General features: G+C 40.4%; 1 protein-coding gene across 1 annotated transcript; it reads left to right on the forward strand.

Annotated features, from left to right (window-relative positions):
* The first annotated feature begins 35 nt into the window (after nucleotides 1-35).
* On the forward strand, nucleotides 36-21667 carry ZNF711 (ZFX family zinc finger ZNF711). The gene is made up of 9 exons (XM_087728087.1): nucleotides 36-203; nucleotides 4455-4556; nucleotides 5426-5956; nucleotides 11866-12024; nucleotides 13258-13404; nucleotides 14804-14941; nucleotides 16541-16588; nucleotides 17044-17187; nucleotides 18777-21667. The coding sequence occupies exons 2-9, from the start codon at nucleotides 4472-4474 to the stop codon at nucleotides 19952-19954; spliced, it is 2430 nt and encodes an 809-aa protein (XP_087584213.1). The 5' UTR covers nucleotides 36-203; nucleotides 4455-4471; the 3' UTR covers nucleotides 19955-21667.
* The last annotated feature ends 1053 nt before the right edge of the window (nucleotides 21668-22720 follow it).

Raw genomic sequence — 22720 nt, forward strand, 5'->3', positions numbered from 1 at the left:
GGGGGGCAAGAGGGAGCGCGCGCGGGCGAGGGAGAAGGCCGCGCGCGCTCCCGCCCGCCTGCCGTTTCCTAGCCCGAGTCTGTGATTGGTGCAGGCCTCGGACCTGGCGGACCTCGAATGCCAGGCCCCGAAAACTGGCAGGCGAGGCGGCCGAGCGTCCTCCGGCCTACACCCCCGCTCGGGCCCGAGCCCGCCCGGCGAAGGTGAGGAGGTGAGGGGGGGAAACGGGGGCGGCCCATCCGCCGGTCGCTGCGAGGCGTGTCTTCTAAGGAAGCGCCACAGAGAGACGGAAAGGCGAGGCGTTGTCGGGAGGGACGGCCGCCAGGCCGCATAGGCCCCGGCCCAGGCCGCGCCCCGAGGCCTACTCCAGGCCTCAATGGCGGCTGGCTGTTTTCTCCTCTTCTAAGGACGGGGTTTCTTTTTACCTCAGCCCGGGCGCCGCTCGTCCCCTCCCTGGCGGCTCGCCGAGACGTTTTGGGCGCCTCCGCTGCTGCTTTGGCTGGCCCCGGCTTCAGAGCGGGCCAGAAAATGGCGGCGCGTAAAATGGCGGCCGACAACGGCCGCAGCCACCGCCCCCCCCCCAATCGCCTTCCCCAATGTCGCCGCCGCAACCCCGCCTCTCCCGGCTACGGAAAAACCCACCCCCCTCCTCTACGCCGCCCCCCAATCCGTTCCCACCCCCTTTGCGCCCCCCCTCTCCGTCCCGTCCCCTTTCCTCCAGACAGGCGAGGGCGGAAAGCCTCAGCGGGAGAATTAGACCCGCCCGGGCCTCCCCTCAGCGCCTCAGCCGTCTCCAAAGCTAGGAGGGGGAAGTGCCTGTCTGGCTCCGGCCGGCCCGCTCGCTGCTTCCTTGCCCTCCCTTCCTTCCCTCTCTCTCTCTCTTTCCCTCAGCCGCGCCACAACCGCCCCGGGGAAGGATGGGTACAACCCCACCCCTTTTTGCCCGACTCGGGCTGCAAAGCGCCGCTTTTTTTTGTTTGCTCATCACGGGCGCTGATTGGAAGAGGAGGGCGGCGTTGGAGCGCGCGCTCTTCCGCTCGACTCCTTCCCCCTCCTCTTGAAGCGTTCGCGCGCGCGGGGAGTGTGGTTGATAGAGCGCTGATGGCGCGTGCGCGCGCACTAGCGGGAGGGGGGGAAAGAGAGGTCCGTATGACGCAGGCGCGGGCCCGAACGTTCTTTTTGTATCGCGAGCTCCCCCCCTCCCTCCAAAGGAGTCCCCAGCCCGTTTCTTTCTGCCTCCCCCCCACGTGCAGATGCCAGCCAGATGTTCGGCAGCTGGGCTTGTTCTATCCGACGCGGGCTTGAAGTGGCCCTTCTCCCGGGGTTCCCTTTCCTCAGTCGCTTCCTAGAGGGGGAAATAACTCTGAAACCAGCGCCCCCCCCCCGGTGCATGGCTTAAGACTTCTCCCAGAGCCCCGATTTTTGAACGCGAAAAAAAAGATCGTCGTTTCCCCAATCCGGGGCAGCCAAAGGTGTTCCCCCCCCCCCCAGGCAACTGTGGACAAACTGGGATTTTCTTTGAAGACGTTTCGCTTCTCATCCAAGAAGCTTCTTCAGCTCTGACTGGATGGTGGGGAATGGGCAACCATGACCTGGATGACTAAGAATCTCTACAGACTTTTAGCTATACAATTTGGGATGAAGACCCTTTGAATGGTGTGGGAGTAGGAATGGATTTCGCGGGGGGGGGGGGGAATTGCAGACTACAGGAACCAGGAGCACCACTCTGGTGATCCTAAGAACACAGATAAACCTCCAAGTGCTTCAACGACCCCCTAAAAGACCAGCTGTCTGCAAGGAGTGTTAATCCTTCCCATTCCCCACCATCCAGTCAGAGCTGAAGAAGCTTCTTGGATGGGAAGCGAAACATCTTCAAAGAAAAACCCAGTTTGTCCACAGTTGCCTCTTGAAAAAGCACCTTTGGGTCAACCATGACCTGGATGACTGAGAATCTCCATGGTGAATCCACTTTTCCAGCCCTCCACGTCCCTTCCTGGCTATCTTGTCCCAGGAAGGAGGAAGTGCTTGGAATCTGTTTGAAAGGGCAAAGCATCCAGTTAAGACGGTACTTGCAAGGAAGGCAGATTCCCTGATCCCTGCTCCCCCAGGGTGGGGGAATAACTAGGGCATTGATGGTGAACTTTTTTGGCGCTGAGTGCTCAAATCAGAACGTGCACATGTGCGCACATGCACCAGAGCTCTAGAAACCCGAAGACCAGCTGACTGGTGTTGATGCGCATGCCGGCCAGTTTTTACGGCGCTTATGAAAACCAACTGGCTGGCGTGCATTTGCACGGTGGAAACCAGAAGAGCAGCTGGCGATGGCACGCATACCCAGAGAGAGGGCTCTGTGTGCCACCTCTGGCACGCATGACATAGGTTCGGGTCTAGAGAGATTCTCAATCATCCAGATCATGATTGTCCCAAAGGTGTCTCCCCCCCCCAAAGGTTACTGGACTTTGGGGTCCCTCCCCCCTTGAAAAGTTTCGCTTCTCAATCAAGAAGCTTTTTTCAGTTCTAACTCCAATTCTTCAGTTAGAAGTGAAGAAGCTTCCTAGATGAGAAGCAAAACGTTTTTTCCAAGGAGACTAGAATAGATACCTTTATTGTCACTTTGAATGTACACTAATTAGCATACATAAAAATGAAATTTTGTTGCATACAGTTCTCAGAAAGTCACCACCTCCAACATACATTACATGAACATGACTAAATAAATACATAAATAAATACAAAATTATGTATATACCCATATACATGGCACACCGAAGGAAGGAAGGAAGGAAGGAAGGAAGGAAGGAAGGAAGGAAGGGGAAGAAAAGAAAATAAGTCCAGTTGCCTTTTGGAAAAAAGCACCCTTGGGATCCCCCCCCCCCCCAAAAAAAAGGTGAATAAATCTTTTGAGTCGACTACACTAGGGGTGTAATTGACAGGGAGGGGTATATTGGGCTGATTTTTTTCACTTATTTTTCAGGATGTGTTTTGGAGTATTTAAACTTCATTAAAAAGTAATGGAGCAATGGTATAGGGTGCAGTGCTGTTAAGCAGGATTGGGCAAAGAGACCCTGAGCGGCAATTCCATGCTGACCAGACCTGACTTAGAGGCCAATTGTTGACAGCCTTATCTAGTTACCCCCTTTTTGTAAAAAAAATCTGCGATGGGAAGGCATCAGAAAATAGTCATAGGTGCAAAAGTCCTTTTTGAAAGTTCAGAGCTCTCTAACTGTGAGGATGCTGTCTCACCCAGTCAGGCATTTCATAGACTTTATAGAAACTTGTCTCCCTTCAGTTAATTATGTGCTGTTACAAAATTTTAATACCTTGATGTAGGGAGAAATTTTGGCTGTGAACATCACTCTCAAGACTGTTTGCCAGTGCCAAAGTCAATCTATATGTCTAGGTAAATAGAGTGGTACTAGATAACGAGAGTCACTCTGTTTAGAAAAGGAAATACCCCTGAAATGATGACCCAATGAATCTCGTTATCTAGTACCACTCTATTTACCTAGACATATAGATTGACTTTGGCACTGGCAAACAGTCTTGAGACCCAGGAAGTACCGTATTTTTCAGCGTGTAAGACGCACCTTTTTCCCTCAAAAAAGAGGGTGGAAATCTGGGTGCATCTTATACACCGAATACAGCATTTTTGACCTATCGAAACCATGCCCCTTCACCAAAATGACAATGCATAGCCTTATGGAGGCTTTCAGAGACCTCCTGGGGGCTGGGGAGGGCAGAAATGAGCACAAAATGGTCCGGTTTCGCTTGTTTTTGCCCCGCAGCTCCCAGGAGCGCCCTACAAGTCTCTCAAAGCTCTGCATGCCTTTTTTTTTTGTTTGTTTGTTTTTTTGCAAAAAACTAGGCAGGCAGAGAGTTTGGGAGGCCTGCAGAGTGCAAAAACTTTTTTTAAAAAAAATTCACATCTTCAAAACCATGGTGTGTCTTATACTCCGGTGCGTCTTATATTCCAAAAAATACTTATATATGTGCCTCAGTAATAAAAAAGAGGCCTTTTGCTGTTATGTTCTCAAAAAAACAGAATTTGGGGTTTAATTTTCAATGTGAATAACAGTTATTACATAAACATATTTTAACATATAAAAATATCAGGTGATTTAGGCTTCAATCTTACATTCACTTAACAGGAAGTAAGCCCCTTTATTTTTAGGATTTAATTATAAATCATTTTACAACATATTAATACATGTTTTGAATACATTAATTGCCTAATTTGCAAATAAGTTAATTTAAAGAGTAGCCAGATCTACTGTCATATCCTTTAATTGTTCTGCTAATTTTCACTTCTGATTTAGACTTTTGGTAACTATGGAGAGCAGAAAGTTCCTGCAATGTGTTTACGTTACATTTGCACAGAACAAAACAATTTAATAAAGATACTTCATATGATGTTAGTATAAATAGTAATAATATCTGTATAATTCTCTTTTCAGTTTGTGAATGAGACTCAATGATTATGGATCCAGGTGGTGGAAGTCTTGGTTTGCAGACACAGGAATCCAAAATGCCTCACACAATGATTATGCAGGATTTTGGTAAAAACCATACTATACTAACCCCAAATTATTATTATTATTAGTTAAACTATTTTCTTTTCAGGTGCATTGTATTTGTAAATGAATAATCTGCAGCAAGGATGCCAAAATTGGTATGGGGGTATGGATTTTTTAAATCTTTGGACGAGCTCATGGGGCTGACTTACTACTGCCTCTCCAAGGCTGCACTCTGGTTAGCTGCATGCTTCAGTTGCTTACGAAGAAAACCACATTTGGATGTGGAGGGTGTATAGTGCCCACTAATGAAATCATTCCTTTGAATTTGATGATAAGGTGACCAAATATTTTAAATAATACCATTGTATTAAATTTCTGAAATCAGGTGAATTGGAATACACTTGGCACTAGAAGGCTGCTAACCTTCTAGCTGAGCCGCGGTGGCGCAGTGGTTAGAATGCAGTACTGCAGGCTATTTCTGCTGACTGCCAGCTGCCTGCAATTTGGCAGCTCGAATCTCACCAGGCTCAAGGTTGACTCAGCCTTCCAGCCATCCGAGGTAGGTAAAATGAGGACCCAAATTGTTGGGGGCAAAAGGCTGACTCTGTAAAACTGCTTAGAGAGGACTGTGAACTACTGTAAAGTCAGTGCTATTGCTAATACCAATATTTAAAATGCTCAGTCTTAGCCTGCAGACTTGGTATTTCCTCGCAGACTCATTGAATGCCAACAATTATTGTAATGATTGCATCTAGCTGCAGAATTCTGTTTAAAGTTGATAATAAATATACTGGAAAGATGGAGAGTAATTTGGATGCACGTACAGCATTCATTAGCTCCTTAGGAATATGTAATGTTTCAATCTTGAAAACAAGTATTAATATGCTTCCTCGTACATTATTGTTTCCTAGTGGCTGGAATGGCTGGTACCGCTCATATTGATGGAGATCACATTGTGGTGTCAGTCCCTGAAGCTGTACTGGTTTCAGATGTGGTCACAGATGATGGGATCACCCTTGATCATGGCTTGGCAGCTGAAGTTGTCCAAGGACCTGATATCATAACTGAAACTGACGTTGTGACAGAAGGCGTGATAGTACCTGAATCTGTCCTGGAAGCGGATGTCGCTATTGAAGAAGCATTAGATACCAGTGATCACGTTTTAACTTCCGATTTAATCACCGAAACTGTTAGAGTGCCTGATCAGGTTTTCGTGGCTGATCTTGTTACGGGTCCTGATGGACACTTGGAACATGTGGTGCAAGATTCGGTATCGGGACCTGATTCCCCCACAATGGTATCCGAAGAAGTTCTTGTGACAAATTCAGATACCGAAACTGTGATTCAAGCAGCCGGCACCGTTCCCGGATCCACAGTTACCATCAAGACTGAGGATGATGACGATAGCAAGAGCACATCTGAAGACTATTTAATGATATCTTGTAAGTGAAGTAAAGATATATAAAATTACCTACTCAGACTAGAAGTGACTTGATCATGAGAGATGTAATTGTGTAGAAGTACTGTATTTGGTCGCTTGGTTTCGTATCAAGGAAGACATTGTAAATGAGTTAACAGAAACAAGCTGGTAAAAGAAATGAAGAGGAAATTGGAAATGTTTAGGCTTTTAAACAATTCTAAGCTTGCATATATTGTCTCAGCTGACAATAATGGGTGTAACTCGTCCTTGGACTGATTGCTTGTATCAGTTTCCACTTGAATTTCTTTTTTTCAATCCTTAATTATAGTTTACAAGTTAAGTTTGTAGTATTACAACAACAAAAACTATAGTTGAAAGTTGGCCACAAAAGTAAATGTGGTTGACATTAAAATAGCTAACTATGTTTCATGCTAAAAAGGGAAGAATGTCATGGAGGCCAGATGAAAAAAGAGCCATCAAATCTCTCTACTTTGGTTAAAATCAACACACAAATTATTTGCATATTATTTCACCATTTTAGGTTTAAATATGGTCTACAAACAAAAATATTTCTATATTAAAGAATGAAAATTGCGACTAATTCCAGCAAAATATTTCATTCTGCTTGATCAGTCTACCAGCCCTACATGTTTATTTGTTTTGTCTTTTATAGAAATAGCTATTTTACATATTACATAGAAATTACTTTTCTCCTAAAAGTGAAGTGTTGTAAATAACACTAATTTGTCATACTGATGAAGATTTGTTTTTCACTTCAGTCAAAAGAGTTCATTGTAAGGACATATAATATTCTTCATACCCGTGAAAGAGTGAAAGCTTTGTACATTTGTCTCATGACTAATTCAGTCGCCTTTGAAGTAAAAAGAATATTTTTTTTCCAAATAAAATAAAACTTATTTCAAAAGAAAGGTCCACGTTTAAAAGATTACATTTTTTAAAACTCGTTACCTAAAGGGTTGGAGTGAAAGATCCTGGGAATCCCTTCTAGCTCTGCAATTTTGCAATTTTATGGTCTAGGATTTATAGTGACCGTCGGCAAGAATTCAGGAAAAATAGAGATTTAGTGTGTGGGGGGAGGGGGAAATCACACAAAACATAAAATGCCCTTCTTTGTTTTTGTTTTTCAGGTTTGTGATGTTCAGGCACCCACAATGGATTGCTAGCTTTTGAGCCATAGGATGATACTGCATGCACATGCTGGTGATCCTATACCCACTACAGAGCCACCCTGGAGCTGTCCTTTAGGGATAAGGTAATATTCCACTGCCACCTCCTTTTAAGAATCTGTTAACAGTACAGTATAGCAGGGGTGGGCAACTTTTTCTTGACAATGAGCCATTTCCCCTCCTTTGCTAACCGGCTTGAACTTGCCTGCACCCAATTGGATCCCACTGCCTTCAATCATGTCAGTAGCACAGTTGGGCAAAGGTGGTGGAGTATTTTGCTACCAGTCCAGGGCACAAGAGTTAACAGTGCGGCTTACGGCCACTCTGCACTGCAGCTCAGCAGAAATGGGCCCTAAATGCACCACATTTGACACGTTGGCCAAAAGTTATTCACCCCTGCAATACAGCATTGCATAGTCTGCTACAACTATAAGTAAAATCCTATTCTGTTCCCTTCTTGAGAAAGCAATTAGGAAAGTCAGTTTTTTTAAATAAAATAAAATAAAATTGCACAGTTGTAAACTTTGGCATGTATCTCATGGTTTTATGGTGGGTGTGATATCACCAGCATAGTGCATGCTGAGACACCACATGAATGGGAAGCTGGCAATCCACAGTGAATCTGAACATCTCATACCTGGAAACAGCTGAGAAAGGTAAGTTAGAGGTGGTTAAGACTTCCTTATAATTTTTCTTTGTCAATGGATATCCCTTACTATTTCTGCACAAAAATTATTCCTTACAATTCCCTGGGTAATCATAATAATAGATCATTAATAATCAAAAGAAATAATTGGGTTTAAAAAAATGTTCAAGTTTATGTGCGGTCAGAAAATAATCTTCTGGAATTATGATTTGGTTAAGAATGAATGTGGAGTTAAATATTTTTTTAAACGTTCTGTAGGTTTACAAAAAAAGGACACGGTGGCTCAGTGGTTAAGATGCTGAGCTTGTTGATCAGAAATGTCAGCAGTTTGATGGTTCAAATTCCTAGTGCCACGTAACGGAGTAAGCGCCCGATACTTGTCCCAGCTTCTGCCAACCTAGCAGTTCGAAAGCATGTAAAAAAAAAATGCAAGTAGAAAAATAGGGACCACATTACTGGGAAGGTAACAGCGTTCTGTGTGTCTTCGGTGTTTAGTCATGCCAGCCACATGACCACGGAGATGTCTTCGGACAGCTCTGGCTCTTCAGCTTTGAAACGGAGATGAGCACTGCCCCCTAGAGTCGGGAAGGACTAGCACATATGTGCAGGGGGAACCTTTATTTTTATAGGTTTACAATTCTTATGTTGAAGTCTGTAAACCGCCTTTTGGGTTTTCTTTAACAGCAAGTTGTTAAATCAAGGTGGGAAAATTCATTGATGTATGAGTTATGGGTCCAGCAGTTTAGCTTGTATGTATTTAATTCTGGAATCCCTTGAATAAATGGTGCATGATGTTAATAAATAAAAATAAAATATGTCGTTAGCTTATGTCTAACAGATATCAACTTAGAAATTAAAGATACAGTGCATTTCAATATTCATATATTAAAGCATTATTGACACGCGATGTGTTTCCAATAATTTATAACCATTTTTATTTGCAGCTTCTCTCCCAGTACTATATAGCATTTCTTCCAACATATTTTTTCCAACATTTCCCTATGTCCCTATGGGTTATATGCATTATTTATAAAAAGTAAACTTTCAGCAGTGATCAGATAGGGTAATTCTAGAAAATATATTTCCGTCCATGTTTTATCCGTAGTTATGAGAAAAATGGGTCCTAGCTAAAATCAAATTGAAATCGTTGCATTTTGATAAATTGCCTTAGCGTTATGTTCCTTCTGTATTGAGAACTTTCATTGTTAAAGAATTGTATTTAGCAAATATTCTTTAGTGCAAGACATGCCTGAAGACTTGAAATGCTAGATTATCCATTCCAATACTTCTGCTGGTGCCTTTTTAGGCATGACATTAATTACATTTTACCGATAAGCTTTGGAAAAATGTGTTTTAGGAGGTAAGATTTTCTCCGTACATTAAGTACTGCAGTTTATACTACTAATGTATGTTAGCTGTAGGTTTTATTTTGGTTGGGAATCATTAGGGTCTTTATTAACATAAGGATTATTCTTTCTAATAAGCCGGAATTTGAAACTAGGGTTTATAATTACTGTATGCAACTTGACTTGTCAAAATAATGGTAAGGGGGAATTTAAACGGAGTTGCAATGTTAATTTTTCCCATTCTTTTCAGTTTTGTTAATTTGGTAAATAAAAGACTCTGAGGCCTTTATTTAACTGTCACTGGCACATCTTACAAATCTTAAAAAGAACTTGTTTTCTTTTATTCTTAGGAATGGAATTAAAGCAGTGACTATGAATTTGAACAATTGGTTTATTGTTATTCAAACAGGATGTATAGAAAAAACATTCTAAAACCTTGGAAGAAGGAAACTGTCACAATACAATAGAGAAATCATTTCCATTTCCTTCATAGGTTTATGTTTATTATTTTTCTTTCTCATTTTTTTTTACTACATCTTCATGAATCTAGTAAATGCTTCACTGTTTGGTCTGAAATCCTTTTTATTAGGCCAGCAGCATTGGCACTTCCCTATCCAATGTTGCATAGATTAGTTACAACTTTCCAAATGCTTCTCTGCACTCTTTATTTTTAAAGGAAAATAAACAAAAATGTAACATTTCAAAGGCAAGAATTGACTCCATATTAAAAAGAGCGCTTTGTAGCAATCCATTCTTAAATATTTTGACTGGGCAGTGTGCAAAAAAATACTTGAAACTTTTTGATGTCTACTTCACAATGGAATTTGGTGTGACTCTTCCCACTCTCCTGAGTATGAATGTGAATTAGAGAAGATATTTAAGCCAAACTGGCAGGAAAGTGTTCTCTGTATATATGTTTGTATGTGTGTGCGCGCGCACACACACACACATAAAAAAGTCAGCAAGAGCCACAGAAAAACTATACCAAGCTTTCAGAGGTAGAGAAGTATTTGAAAGATCCCCTTCTCCGTGCTAGCAACATAAGCCCTTCCTTCTGTCGGCACATACTGACACATCCCAAAAGCAAATCACTGCTCCCAAAGTTGTGAATTAGCTCTCCTATTAAAATAGCGGGTTTGTTATCTGTATATAAATCTACTAAATAGTCCAACATATCCCTATAATTTCAATATGCAACCTCTTTGTGTTCTTAATGTTGTCTATCTGCAAACTGATAGATAGGAAAGGAAGGGAAGAAGGAAGATTCTTGGCCTCTGTGAAATAGCTTTTTGCAAATTCAGATATGGAGGTTGCTTGGGCCAAATGACTTGAATTTTATTAGCTTTTGTTTTTCTAAAATTCATTAAGAAACATCAGCAACACCGAGTTCGGTCATACAAGTTGAATTTCGCCATGGTTAACAGTAGCGATACTGATAACTCTCTTTTAAAAATTCAGTGATTAGCTTTTTTATTTCTATTTAGTTTTCTTTTCAGTAGTTCCAGCATTGTTCTGACCAGTTCACAGCCTTCTGAAACACAGGTTCATCAATGCCATCTAAAACTGCAGCAGTTTTAGCAGGTTATCATTAAATGGCACCTAGCACAGGCAATATGGGCACATGTAAAGCATATAAAATTTGTATAAATGCAAGAAATTACATTGAATCTTTGCTTGCTTCTCCCTGAAATAATTGACACCTATAAAAGAGCTCAGCATCCAGCTGACTATTGCAACTGTAAAACAATTTCTTTCATCCGGCTTCCAGCAAAGTAAATGATATTAAATTTCCTTAAGATAAATCATGTGAGTCTTGTAGTATTGTCAATGGTGCTGAAAGGAAACTATTCTTGACTATGACCATAGAAGAGTCTAAAATAGTTATGAAGTAAGGACTAGGCCCAAAGCATGCTTCCTTTCTCCTATATAAGACATTCTCCCCCTCCCAAGAATTTACTTTGGTACCTTCAATTTATTTCTGGATCATTTTGAAACAAAGAGATCCTATTGGGACTTGATTAACATGCTTTAACTGAGAAAGAACTCTGCCCATAAATTAAACTTAGTATATAAACCTAATTCTGATTAATGGACAGGGAAGGCTTTTCATGCAAGGAAGAAATATGGAAGAGATTGGGTAAATTTATTGCTTTCTGACTCCCCACCCCCATGAAAATAGACCTGTCATCAATTCATTCACAGTTTCACTATTCTACATCAGTCATAACTTCATCTGGTAGAGTACCTCCTTATGGAAAGGAAGTGATATGTGTGAATAAATGCTAACTAATACTTTATTGAAAATGTTGAAGGTCTTTCAAAGATCAAACCAAGATGATTTTCCTTTTTTAAAAAAAAAATGATAACATGGGTATCCCTCCCGTCTTATGCCTTCTAAAATGCAAAATAGACCAATTAAATGCAAAATATGCATGCAATGCAAAATACCATGCCTTATTTAATTGCTTAATCAGATATTGTAATATTAATGATATATTTCTACATCACACGTAAGGATTCTTTCCGATGGTGAAATTAATTATTTTGATTTACTAAAATAATAAATTATCAACTTACAGTGGATTTATTTATACCATGTACAGTCTTCAGAAATTAAAACAAATGCAGAGTGATTGGTGTGCATGCCAGCAGCCAGGTTGTTATTTCAATAAATGAGCTAAAATTCTCAGAACATGTTGTTTTGCTTCACATTCTGCTTCAAACTTAACTTCAGTTCTTATTTATTTTTTAGTGGATGATGTTGGGGAAAAATTAGACCACATTGGAAACACTCCTCTAAAAATCAGCACTGAGGTTTCACATGGTGATGTATCTAAAGATGATGGGTTTGGCTCTGAAGTTATTAAAGTTTACATTTTTAAAGCCGAAGCGGAGGATGATGTTGAAATAGGTATGTATCTTAAACTTAGGTTTATGAATCAGTCCATCAATCAATCTGTTTGTGTGTATATAAATGGCTGTTAGTTTGTGTGTGTGTGTGTGTGTGTGTGTGTGTGTGTGTATTCCAGCATAACTCTGGCACTCCTCAAGCAATTTCAACCAAACTTGGTACACAGATGACTTACTCTCTGGAAATAAATACTGTGTGAGTAAGACACTCCTAACACACACACACAACCCGGTGTGTGTGTGTTCTGTTACAATACAGCCTGTTGTGCCTTCAAATGGCTTCTACTATACAGCACAGTGGAGTTGCCATGGTAATGGCTTCACAGTACTCCAAAAGGGGGCTCCCTCTGATAAGGGGGAAAATCCAACATTAGAAATAACGTTTGGTCCGGGCATTTGTGAATGTCTAATACAGGATTGGGATAAACAAATACCCGGTCAACACTGGGTTAGCAGCTAGTATTAAATAAAATCTGTCTGCTAATTTTCATAAACTAAATCATTCTTTGTAATGATTCCAGTTCAATTAAAGATTCCATCAAACCCGTTGAAAGGAGGCAGGCACTCAAACTAAAAGTTGGCCCACAGATTTTAAACTATATGAAATGAACTCTCACATCATCTCCTTTTAGAGCAGGGATGTCAAACTCGATTTCATTGAGGGCAGCATCAGGGGGACGGGGACATGGCCAGGGTGGGAGTGGTCAGCTCAATGTCATTCATTGAGGCTCCATTTTCAACCATGTTCGCTCTCTGGGACTCCATTGGGAGCCCGAGAGGCCACGACAATCCTCCCGGGCTCTGTTTTTGACCATGCCGGCCTCCTGCAGCCCTCTGCCAGCGAAAACAGAACTCAGGAGAGCTGCATGCAGTCTCCCTGAGCCTCCTTTTCAGTGGCAGAGGCACCGAGGGCTGGTCCTTTGCTGTTTTCAGAGTGGGCCCATGGGCCAGATCTAAGCACCTCACAGGCCAGATCCAGCCCCTGGGCCTTAAGTTTGACATCCCTGTTCTAGAGGCTTTCCAAGCCTTGGGCGGCTATCTTTATTTTTCCTTCCTGCCACGTGTTTAAATCTGTCATGCTGCTTACAGATTAAGATCATGCTGTTGTATTATCTGTTGGCCCTAAAAATGTGTTGACTTCCGTTATGCCCCAAACACAGAAGAAAAATAGCAAGCTTTTACTGTCCTTATTCAAATTCTACCACGTGAAATATCATTTTTTTTTCTATTCAAGGGGGAACAGAGATTGTAACAGAGAGTGACTTTCACAATGGACACTCTGTTGCTGGAGTTCTAGAGCAAGGCAGTGTTGGCAGAGTCCAGCGAGAGAAGATGGTTTATATGGCTGTTAAAGATTCCTCCCAAGAGGATGAAGATATCAGTAAGGACCACTTTTTTGTGTGTGCTGTTACTAAGTAAATAATAATGTAATTTCTAGAAGATCTCTCCGTTACTAAATGATTGTTCTGAGTTCCAGAAGATTAACAACAAGTTTTCTCCTCTTTGCCACCTGTGTAATTACTCAGGTCACAAATTTTGCACGTAGAAAGAGTTATGTGGACTTTTACACAAGCTTTAATCCAAGCAATTGCAAAAGCCATTGTCTCATTGCTGACTTTGATCTGTTTGAATGCATGACTGGCAGAAAATAATACATCTCTTGACATTTACGGGAACTGCTGGCAATGCCAGGTAGATTTTTCAAAATGTCTGAAAAGAAGTATTTAGTTCTACATGTACCAATGATAATACTTTTATGAATGCTTCCCCAGTGGTCAGTGTTCACTGTTTTTATTTTGCTTTTATAATTTACCTTAAGCTACGTTAATGTCTAAATATCAATAATCTCTGACAATAGTTTGCATATTTTACTTGCCTGTTCGGTATTTAAAATATGTTGAAGCCAGTGAGAAGCAAGATAAGAACATAACACAAGTACCAAGATATTAAAAAGCATTGTCTGTAATTTTAATTTCTTTTTTAAAAAAATTACCACCCATATTTAAAATTAAATATCTAAACCTTGTGATTGTTTCCATTACATATTTTACTTCAGCCATGTACTTAACTAGATAGATTAGCTAGCCAGTAGCCAAATTATTGGCTTACATTACACTATTGTAAAGTGTAACTTAGATAATTAACGGCTTTTAGTATAGTGAGTGCTATAAAAATATTTTTAAATGCATAATTTAATTATATGGTTGTGAGTGAATTAAAAATCACTTTGTTATGGTGCTTTTCTACTTAGGAATTATGCTTAACTTCTGCAATATAAAAGCACAATGTAATTTTAAGCAGATTTGTTTAAAGGTATTTTTGGTGTTTTTTTTTAAAATATGCGTACAACAGAAGCCTTAATAATAGAGTCGAGAAGTTGTTTCAGAACACTTTTATATTGTGATTTATTCCATACAAATCCAGATAGCGGGTTTAAAGTAGAAGTTAATTGAGCAAGAATAAAGTAATTACATCATCATCATCATTTTAGCCCTTGACTGTCCACTGCAGGATGAAGGCCTCTTCTGAATTTTTCCAACCAATACAGTCCTGAGCTTTCTTTTGCAAATTGGGCCTACAATACTTGCTGATGTCATCGTTCCATCTTGTTTCAAGGGTTAGGGCAGATTTCAAACTAAGTTATGCTGGTTGGAGAATTCTGGGAGTTGAAGTCCACAAGTCTTAAAGTTGCCAAGTTTGGAGACCCCTGGGTTAGGGCTTATGAAAAGTAGTTACATAAACAGAATAATCCATTTCGCCTCCTTTCAAATCACATCTAGGCTGTGCTGAAATAGCAGATGAAGTTTACATGGAAGTAATTGTTGGTGAAGAGGAAGCCTCCTCACTTCCCGATGCACAGCTTGAAGATGCTGGTGTGAATAAAACGTTTGTTCCAGTTGCCTGGGCTGCCGCTTATGGTAAGATGTTACTTTTTTCTTTAACTCGATCCCTTCTCATCATTCTACTTACTACTTCTAGAGCAGCAACCTTAAACACTCAAAAGAGCCACAACGGTCCTAATCAGAAGCCCTCCATTCAATTCTGGAGCCAACCGGAAGTCCAGTTTCCCCACCATAGAGTCTCCTAGCATGGCGTCCTTTTTCCTCTACTTATCCTAACCGAAAGCCCTATCAATTGTAGAGCTGACCGGAAAACCCACCTGTTGCCATAGTTTCCTCCTGGTGCGCTCTGTCCCCCCCTCCCCCCAAAACCGTAAGCTTCTCTCAAAATTGTGGTGCCGACTGGCGACAGGGAGCCACAGCAGAAGGATGAAAGAGCCACATGCAGCTCCAGAGTCGTGGGTTGCTGACTTCTGTTCCAGAACCTTGCTCATGTTGTGGAGGGTTGGTTTCTCTCCCCCCTCCCCCCCAAATTTCATTCCACCTGAAGTCAAGTCTCCTTCGAGTCAAACTTGACCTTTGGTGACTGAGAGAAGATTTCTGAAATGACATCTTCCAGTTGACCGCTTGGTATTAGAAAATAAGGCCTGATTTTGTTCAAACCACCCATTTGGTTACGCACATTTAAATGTTCTAAATATAACTTCAGAAAGTTATTAATTCCCCAATTTCTTTTGAATCCTGGGACTTTCTCTTTTCTGTTTTCATATCAAATAATAAAAGCAGCTGACCTTACCTGTTATAATTACAGTGTCATCTAAATAAAAGAGGCTTGGAATGCAGAATATTGCCTATTAATTAATCCAAAAGTATTGTCAGATATCCTGGGAGCTCTGTCAGAGTCCGTGATGCTGGTTGTGTGGGTCAGTGCATATGTATGCGTGTTTGTGTGTGTGTACTTGTGTGTACAGTATGAAAAAGAAGATGAAGGTTGTTAGGCAGGTTTGTTTAGTTGTTTAGTTACCTAACACATATTTTTCACGATACTATAAACAGAACATCTGAAGGCCAATTGCTGCTGTTTCGTCTGCCTCGCATAATTATATCCACAGCATAAAATGGGTTCTTGGACATCAAAGTCTATCTGTATTTTTTTTTCTTGGAAGCAACAGACAGCAAACCTTAGTTTTTAAATATAAGATACATGATTGTGTTTTGATTTTGTATGGCACTCTTTGGAATCCTTACAAAGAAAGTTTTGGCAATTAATTACTCCTTGTTTCTCAACTATAGTCTTTCAACTATTTTACAGTAGCAGCGCACAAACTGTTAGCTGTGTGCAAAACCTCTTGTTTTTCTCCTGGATCAAGGAGATCCAGTCAGCCATTGCAAGGACAATCTTCTGAACTGGAGGGCTTGTGGTGTTCTCATTAAATTGAGGCCCATTTGGGGGTTGGGCTGCATCCAGAACACCAGAAACTACTTTTGGTTGCACTCCCCCCCCCCTTAAAAATGAAGAAAAAACTAGCTTCAGAAAACTTCTGGAGGAGCATGCTCCAGAAGAGAAACAAAATGTAATGTAATTAAGTTCTTGGGAATGTTCCGTTCCCAGAATGATAGATATTGCACATCCCCCACTGTTTGTGAATTAAATCACTAAATTGCTTATTTCTCTAGGGGATGATAGAAGACTTCCAAGGAAATATGAAGACTGTCAAACACCAGGTGAGAAGATGAAGAATTGTTCCATGTTTAGTGTAAATATTGCTCCTTTTGCTGTACAACACAGAGCAGTCTATGTCTTTTAGAATAACTCAGAGTTAAAATTGAAAAGGGGGGAATATTAATACATAGAGATGCTACTTGAATATAGCTATTGAGAGGGACAACCATGGGTGCCACTATATCAGGTTAATAAATATGGGAACAATGAGTAAAATACTTATTTTCCTTCCTCTGAGAAAATTTCTGAAATTCAGCACAAATATAAACAGTGATAAACTATTGCTTTGTATATGATGCATTAAAGAGAAGTTTGAAGGCATTCTGGGGTTCTGGCATCATAAAATAGAATCCTTTCACACATCAAAGGCTCTACAAATGCTTTCTGCTTTAGTTTTGTAAATCAGGTATTTTAAAGCTCTTAACTTGAAACATTCTGATGTTATCTTTCATTCCAGGAACAAACTTAGATGCACGATTGGAGAACAAGAATGGTAACACAACTCAGTATCTCCAAATCTGTGACAGTATTAATACGAACAGATTGCTTAAGCAGAAGACCAAGAAAAGGAGAAGAGGTGAAGCTCGCCAATGGCAAACAGGTAAAACAACCTTCTAGAAAGTTATTATCCAATTAAATATAGCTTTTCACATAGCTAACCTTTCTACTTCTGTCAGGATTTTTTTGGCAAAAAACAATAGTCTTTTTTTTTGTACAGTCTCTTAATCACTTCCTATTATCTTCTTCCCAGCAAATTTTGAAACTACTTGGTGTAATCTACTACCAATTGTTTCGGGTAAAATCAAGTTTTCTCATTGTGAGACACCCTGTTCATTTCTTTGAGGACATAACCTATTAATTAACATGTGTGCTTTGATTACAAGGCCATATTTTTCTCCTTCATGTTTTTCCTCTAGACCTTTAACCACCTTGCTTGGTGAGACGTTCTTAAAAACTTGAAAGGGTACAATTTTATTGGCCAAACAAAAGTGTTTCAAAATGGTCTTTGAATTTAAGTCAGTGGATTTCTTATATCATACTTTTTCACTTGGTAAGCCTGTAATAGCCGCTATCTGCCTGATAAGTTAAAATAGGAAAAAGGATGGGTTGAAAATGACAAAGAGGCAATTCATTTGTCTTCTCCTGTTTTCTACAAGCAGCCATCATTAAATTATATTTAATATCCATTCTTGATAGCATAAATAGAATGCTAAATAAACCTGAGCTTTTCAAACAGTTTATTTAGGAGCAAATTATGTTGCCAGTGAAATAACGAAACATACATTTTCTAATACCTATATGGCATATGCACAGTTCAATAGAAATTATCACCTTATTATGGAAAACACATTACATATTGAATAGAGGGTGTCTAACCTTTAGATCATAAATAGTTATTTATATTTATTAAGGTGTGGAAAAAAGATGTTAGTCAAGAGACGTGCCCATTTTTGAATGTTTAATGAATCCAGCAGCATCTACAGATAGGGTTGAAGCAGGCAAGATGGCAGTCATAGTATCACAATTCACACAGATGTTGCACCATGTCAAAAGGTTGCGGCTTTGACCATGATCCTCTGACTGCTATCATACTTCTTTTGATCCTTCACGAAGCTCCCCAATTGAGTTAAAAATTTTGTATGTCAGATTTTGGGGTAAATACATTATGTTCATTGTAGAATTGGGAAAGAGTGTAAATAACCATTCGGTTATGGAAATTAATGTGATTAAAGAAGATAGACAAACTAATACTTGTTTTGGGAAAACTAGAAAACTTAATTGTTGATTTGAAATAATAGATCTTAATTCTTTAAATTTTACTTTTTAAAAGTTTGTCCTGTAATACAACCTATAGATTATTTTAGAGGATTAGAACTGGGAATATGCTGAATTGCTTAGCGGAGTGAGTGTCTAGGTACATTTGCAATATTTATAGAACTATAGCTTAAAAAGTGACTTTACTCTTAGTGTATTGTCAGTTTTTATAAGGATTTTGATTGTCACTTCCTGGAAATAAGGTTTCATTTAATTTAACAAAATGTTTACGTCTGAGTAGTTCTATCGTGTGTTGGTTTGCACTGTTAGCTATTGAAAGATTTGCTTTCTTTTCTGTTGCTATTGCATTCTGTGTAATTTTACAATAACCTTTACATAGTTTATTTCATAATTCTTTCTGTTTATTTGACCCAGCTGTTATAATAGGTCCCGACGGACAGCCCTTGACAGTCTACCCTTGTCACATATGTGGGAAAAAATTCAAGTCCAGGGGATTCTTGAAAAGGCATATGAAAAACCACCCAGATCACATGATTAAGAAGAAATACCAGTGCACAGACTGTGACTTCACAACCAACAAAAAAGTCAGCTTCCATAATCACCTGGAAAGCCATAAGCTGATCAACAAAGGGGACAAAACGCACGAGTTCACCGAGTACACCAGGCGCTACCGAGAAGCCAGCCCGTTGAGCTCCAACAAGCTCATCTTGCGCGATAAAGAACCCAAACTCTACAAGTGCAAATATTGTGACTACGAAACCGCGGAGCAAGGCCTGCTGAACAGGCACCTGCTTGCGGTTCACAGCAAGAACTTCCCCCACGTTTGCGTGGAGTGCGGGAAAGGCTTCCGCCACCCTTCGGAGCTGAAAAAACACATGCGGACCCACACGGGGGAGAAGCCTTACCAGTGCCAGCATTGCGTCTTCCGTTGTGCGGATCAGTCCAACCTGAAGACGCACATCAAAACCAAGCACGGGACGGACCTGCCCTTCAAATGCGAACACTGCCCGCAGGCCTTCCCTGATGAGAAGGAACTGCAGCAGCACACAGAACTCTTTCAGGGGCACAAGACGCACCAGTGCCCGCACTGCGACCACAAGAGCACCAACTCCAGCGACCTGAAGCGGCACATCATCTCCGTTCACACGAAGGACTTCCCTCACAAATGCGAGGTCTGCGAGAAAGGTTTCCACCGTCCCTCAGAGCTCAAAAAGCACAGCGAGAGCCACAAGGGGAAAAAGATTCACCAGTGTCGGCACTGCGATTTTAAGACTTCCGACCCTTTTGTACTCAGTGGGCACATCCTCTCCGTTCACACCAAGGACCTGCCTTTTAAATGCAAACGGTGTAAGAGGGGATTCCGGCAGCAGATGGAACTCAAGAAGCACATGAAGACGCACAGCGGGAGGAAAGTCTATCAGTGTCAGTATTGCGAGTACAGCACGACGGACGCCTCGGGCTTCAAGCGGCACGTCATATCGATACACACAAAGGACTACCCTCACAGGTGCGAGTATTGTAAAAAAGGCTTCCGGAGACCTTCGGAGAAAAACCAACACATCATGAGGCATCACAAAGAGTCCCTCATGTAGCATCGGGCGCTGCGGGAAGACAATGTGATAGATAGGGGAAGGAAACTCTCATGAACTGTTTCTCCTGGTTTCAAAGCTTGATCTTAAACCATAACTTTGCATTCTTTGTATTAAAAGTCTTTTAAAAAAAAAAGTATTACGGTCGACTGGGTATCTCATAGCCCTATGATTGTTGCTTATAGGAACCTAACGAGCACTATAAACGCGGAGAGATGAATGTTTTGAAGAAGCTGCAGAGACCTTGAATGTCTTCTGTTAATTAGAAAGCGTTACACGTTATGAAGCGAAAGAAATATTAAGTCCATTCCCGTAACTCTTTATATCAATAACGCCATTTGTCACCTTAACGAAAACCAGAAGTTCTTTCAAAGTGTTTTTTTGCTGGAACAAATTATACCACACGCAGTTTCGAACAGTGAAGTTAGATAGAAGTCAGTCATGTAGTCCTTACATTTTTTTTTTTAAATTAAAGAAAATTGTGCTGGGACATAGTATTCGAGAAATGGGTCAAATTTTAAGATCTGTCCTTTTTTTCCTTTTGTTTTTTATTTTAAAGCAATCATAACATTTCATACGTAAACCTTTTAGTTTTCCTCCCTTTCGTCGTTGAATGAGCAATTTCCAAAGTTTTCTTTCAGAGCTGCTAACCTTTTTTACTACAGGATATCGTGTTGAAAAATACAGCATTATGTTTTCCGAGATCAAAAGTTTGGTGCTAGGGACCGAGAACATGTATGTACATAATTTCCCTTTTTACCTGAAACTACAGCTGAATGTTTAATACGGCACATGTATTACGATGACAAGTAACTTTTGACCAGTTATTTTTTAAAAAAAGAAGTTAAAAAAAACCCTGATAGATGCAGTTATGGGGCACTGCTTTTTCTTTTCTTGTGATTTCACAACCGTCTTTAAGAGAGTATCAAGGTAGAAAGACACCAGCTGTTGGAAAATCCTAGAGAATCTTTCAAAAGCAGTGTTTCTAGTGAGTCAGCATCCATGGCCCTGACTTGCTATTAATCTTTATTTTTTAAACGAAATCATTATAGAAACGAAAATTGCACCTTTTAAAAGAATTCATACGAAGCTTATACCATACTATAAAACTTGCATTCTCAATCTGTATGGAAGTTATGTATGCAGTATTTAACCCGAACAGTAAACTGCCACTTGGGGGCAGAAACGGATTTTCAGTTTACAGTGTATACATTTGAAATACGCATCCCTTTAAACAATGCTTTGTGTTAGCATGCTGCAAAAATGCCGCTTAATATAACAAGCTGGTCTAGGGCTATTTAATAATTTTTTTAAAAAAAAAACCCTTCATAAATGTTATACATGCGTGTCCTTTTTTAAATAAAAACGTTTTAAGTTGCTTCATGTTTGCACACAGCTGTTCACATGATAAAATTGTAACTTTTAATTCATTCATGCTACTATATTGTGGTTTTGTGTTTCAGATAATGTTCATACTTGGTTTTTGCACCAGATGAGAATCAGTTCCTTGAGAAATAATTTTTTTATATATATATATTTCCAACCTTCGGAAAGTTAACTTTGGGAAACCATAGGAAACTACTTGTGTTTTATGTGGCTGTATAAATGATGTACACGCTGTAAAATAAGATTGTCACTGTTACGTGGGATTATTATTTTAAAATGTGTTACTCATTGTAATGAGCATACAATAAAATGCATCTCTTGCACTCCAAACTCAAGAACCTTTATATTCCTTTCTGCTGCCAATCAAGTGACACACACTCCTAATTTATGTACTTAAATTTCTCGCTTACTGAGATTATTATGTCACACAAAAGTACCAGAAAAACCTGTCTTCGGGTTCCTTCCCAATGCAAAAAGTTCCATGTAGTTTCAGGATCATAAAACAATTGTTTCTTCCATCTGCAGTAATTTGAAAAGCTGCAATGGTGATATTTATTTTAAAATGGCTAAAATAGCAGTAGACTTATATACCGCTTCATAGGCCTTTCAGGCCTCTGTAAGCGGTTTACAGAGAGTCAGCATATTGCACCCAACAATCTGGGTCCTCATTTTACCCACCTCGGAAGGATGGAAGGCTGAGTCAACCCTGAGCCGGTGAGATTTGAACCGCTGAACTGCAGATAAAGTGGCCTGCAGTGCTGCATTTAACCACTGCGCCACCTTGGCTCTAAAAAAAAAAAAAAAACCACTGCAATGGTCTAGTACCATGATGGCGAACCTGTTAAACGTGTGCTAGAAATGACAGGCAGAGCCGTTTCTCCAGGCATGCGAGCCTTCGCCCATTGCTCTTCCGGATTCCAGCACATCAGCCAGCTGGTTTCCACACCTGCAGGAGTGCCGGAAAACAGAAGAGCTGACACCCGGCACACATGCACGCACATGGCAGCTGGTCTTCTGGTTTCCAGCACATACATGCACACTAGGAAGCTGCTCATCCAGTTTCCAGCATTCATGCGCGCTCCCATTTTGGCACTCTGCCGAAAAGATTTGCCAACACTGGTCTAGTAGAAAAATTCAGTATGTTTCTATACAGGTAATCCTTGACTTAGCACACTTGAGCCCAAAATTTACGATGCTAAGTGAAACATTTTGAGTTTTGCCCCATTTTGCGACTTTTCTTATCGCTGTTAAGTAAATCATTGCAATAGTTAACACAGGTGTTAACTGAATCTGGCTTCCCTATTGACTTTGGCTTGGCCGAAGGTTGCAAAAGATCACGACCACACCCACTCCCCCAGGATACTACAACCGTCATAACTCTGA

This window comes from Thamnophis sirtalis, unplaced genomic scaffold (assembly GCF_051295495.1).
Source record: "Thamnophis sirtalis isolate CommonGarterSnake01/CBP01778 unplaced genomic scaffold, rThaSir2_p1.2 scaffold_13, whole genome shotgun sequence".
In the NCBI taxonomy this organism is placed as follows: Eukaryota; Metazoa; Chordata; class Lepidosauria; order Squamata; family Natricidae; genus Thamnophis; species Thamnophis sirtalis.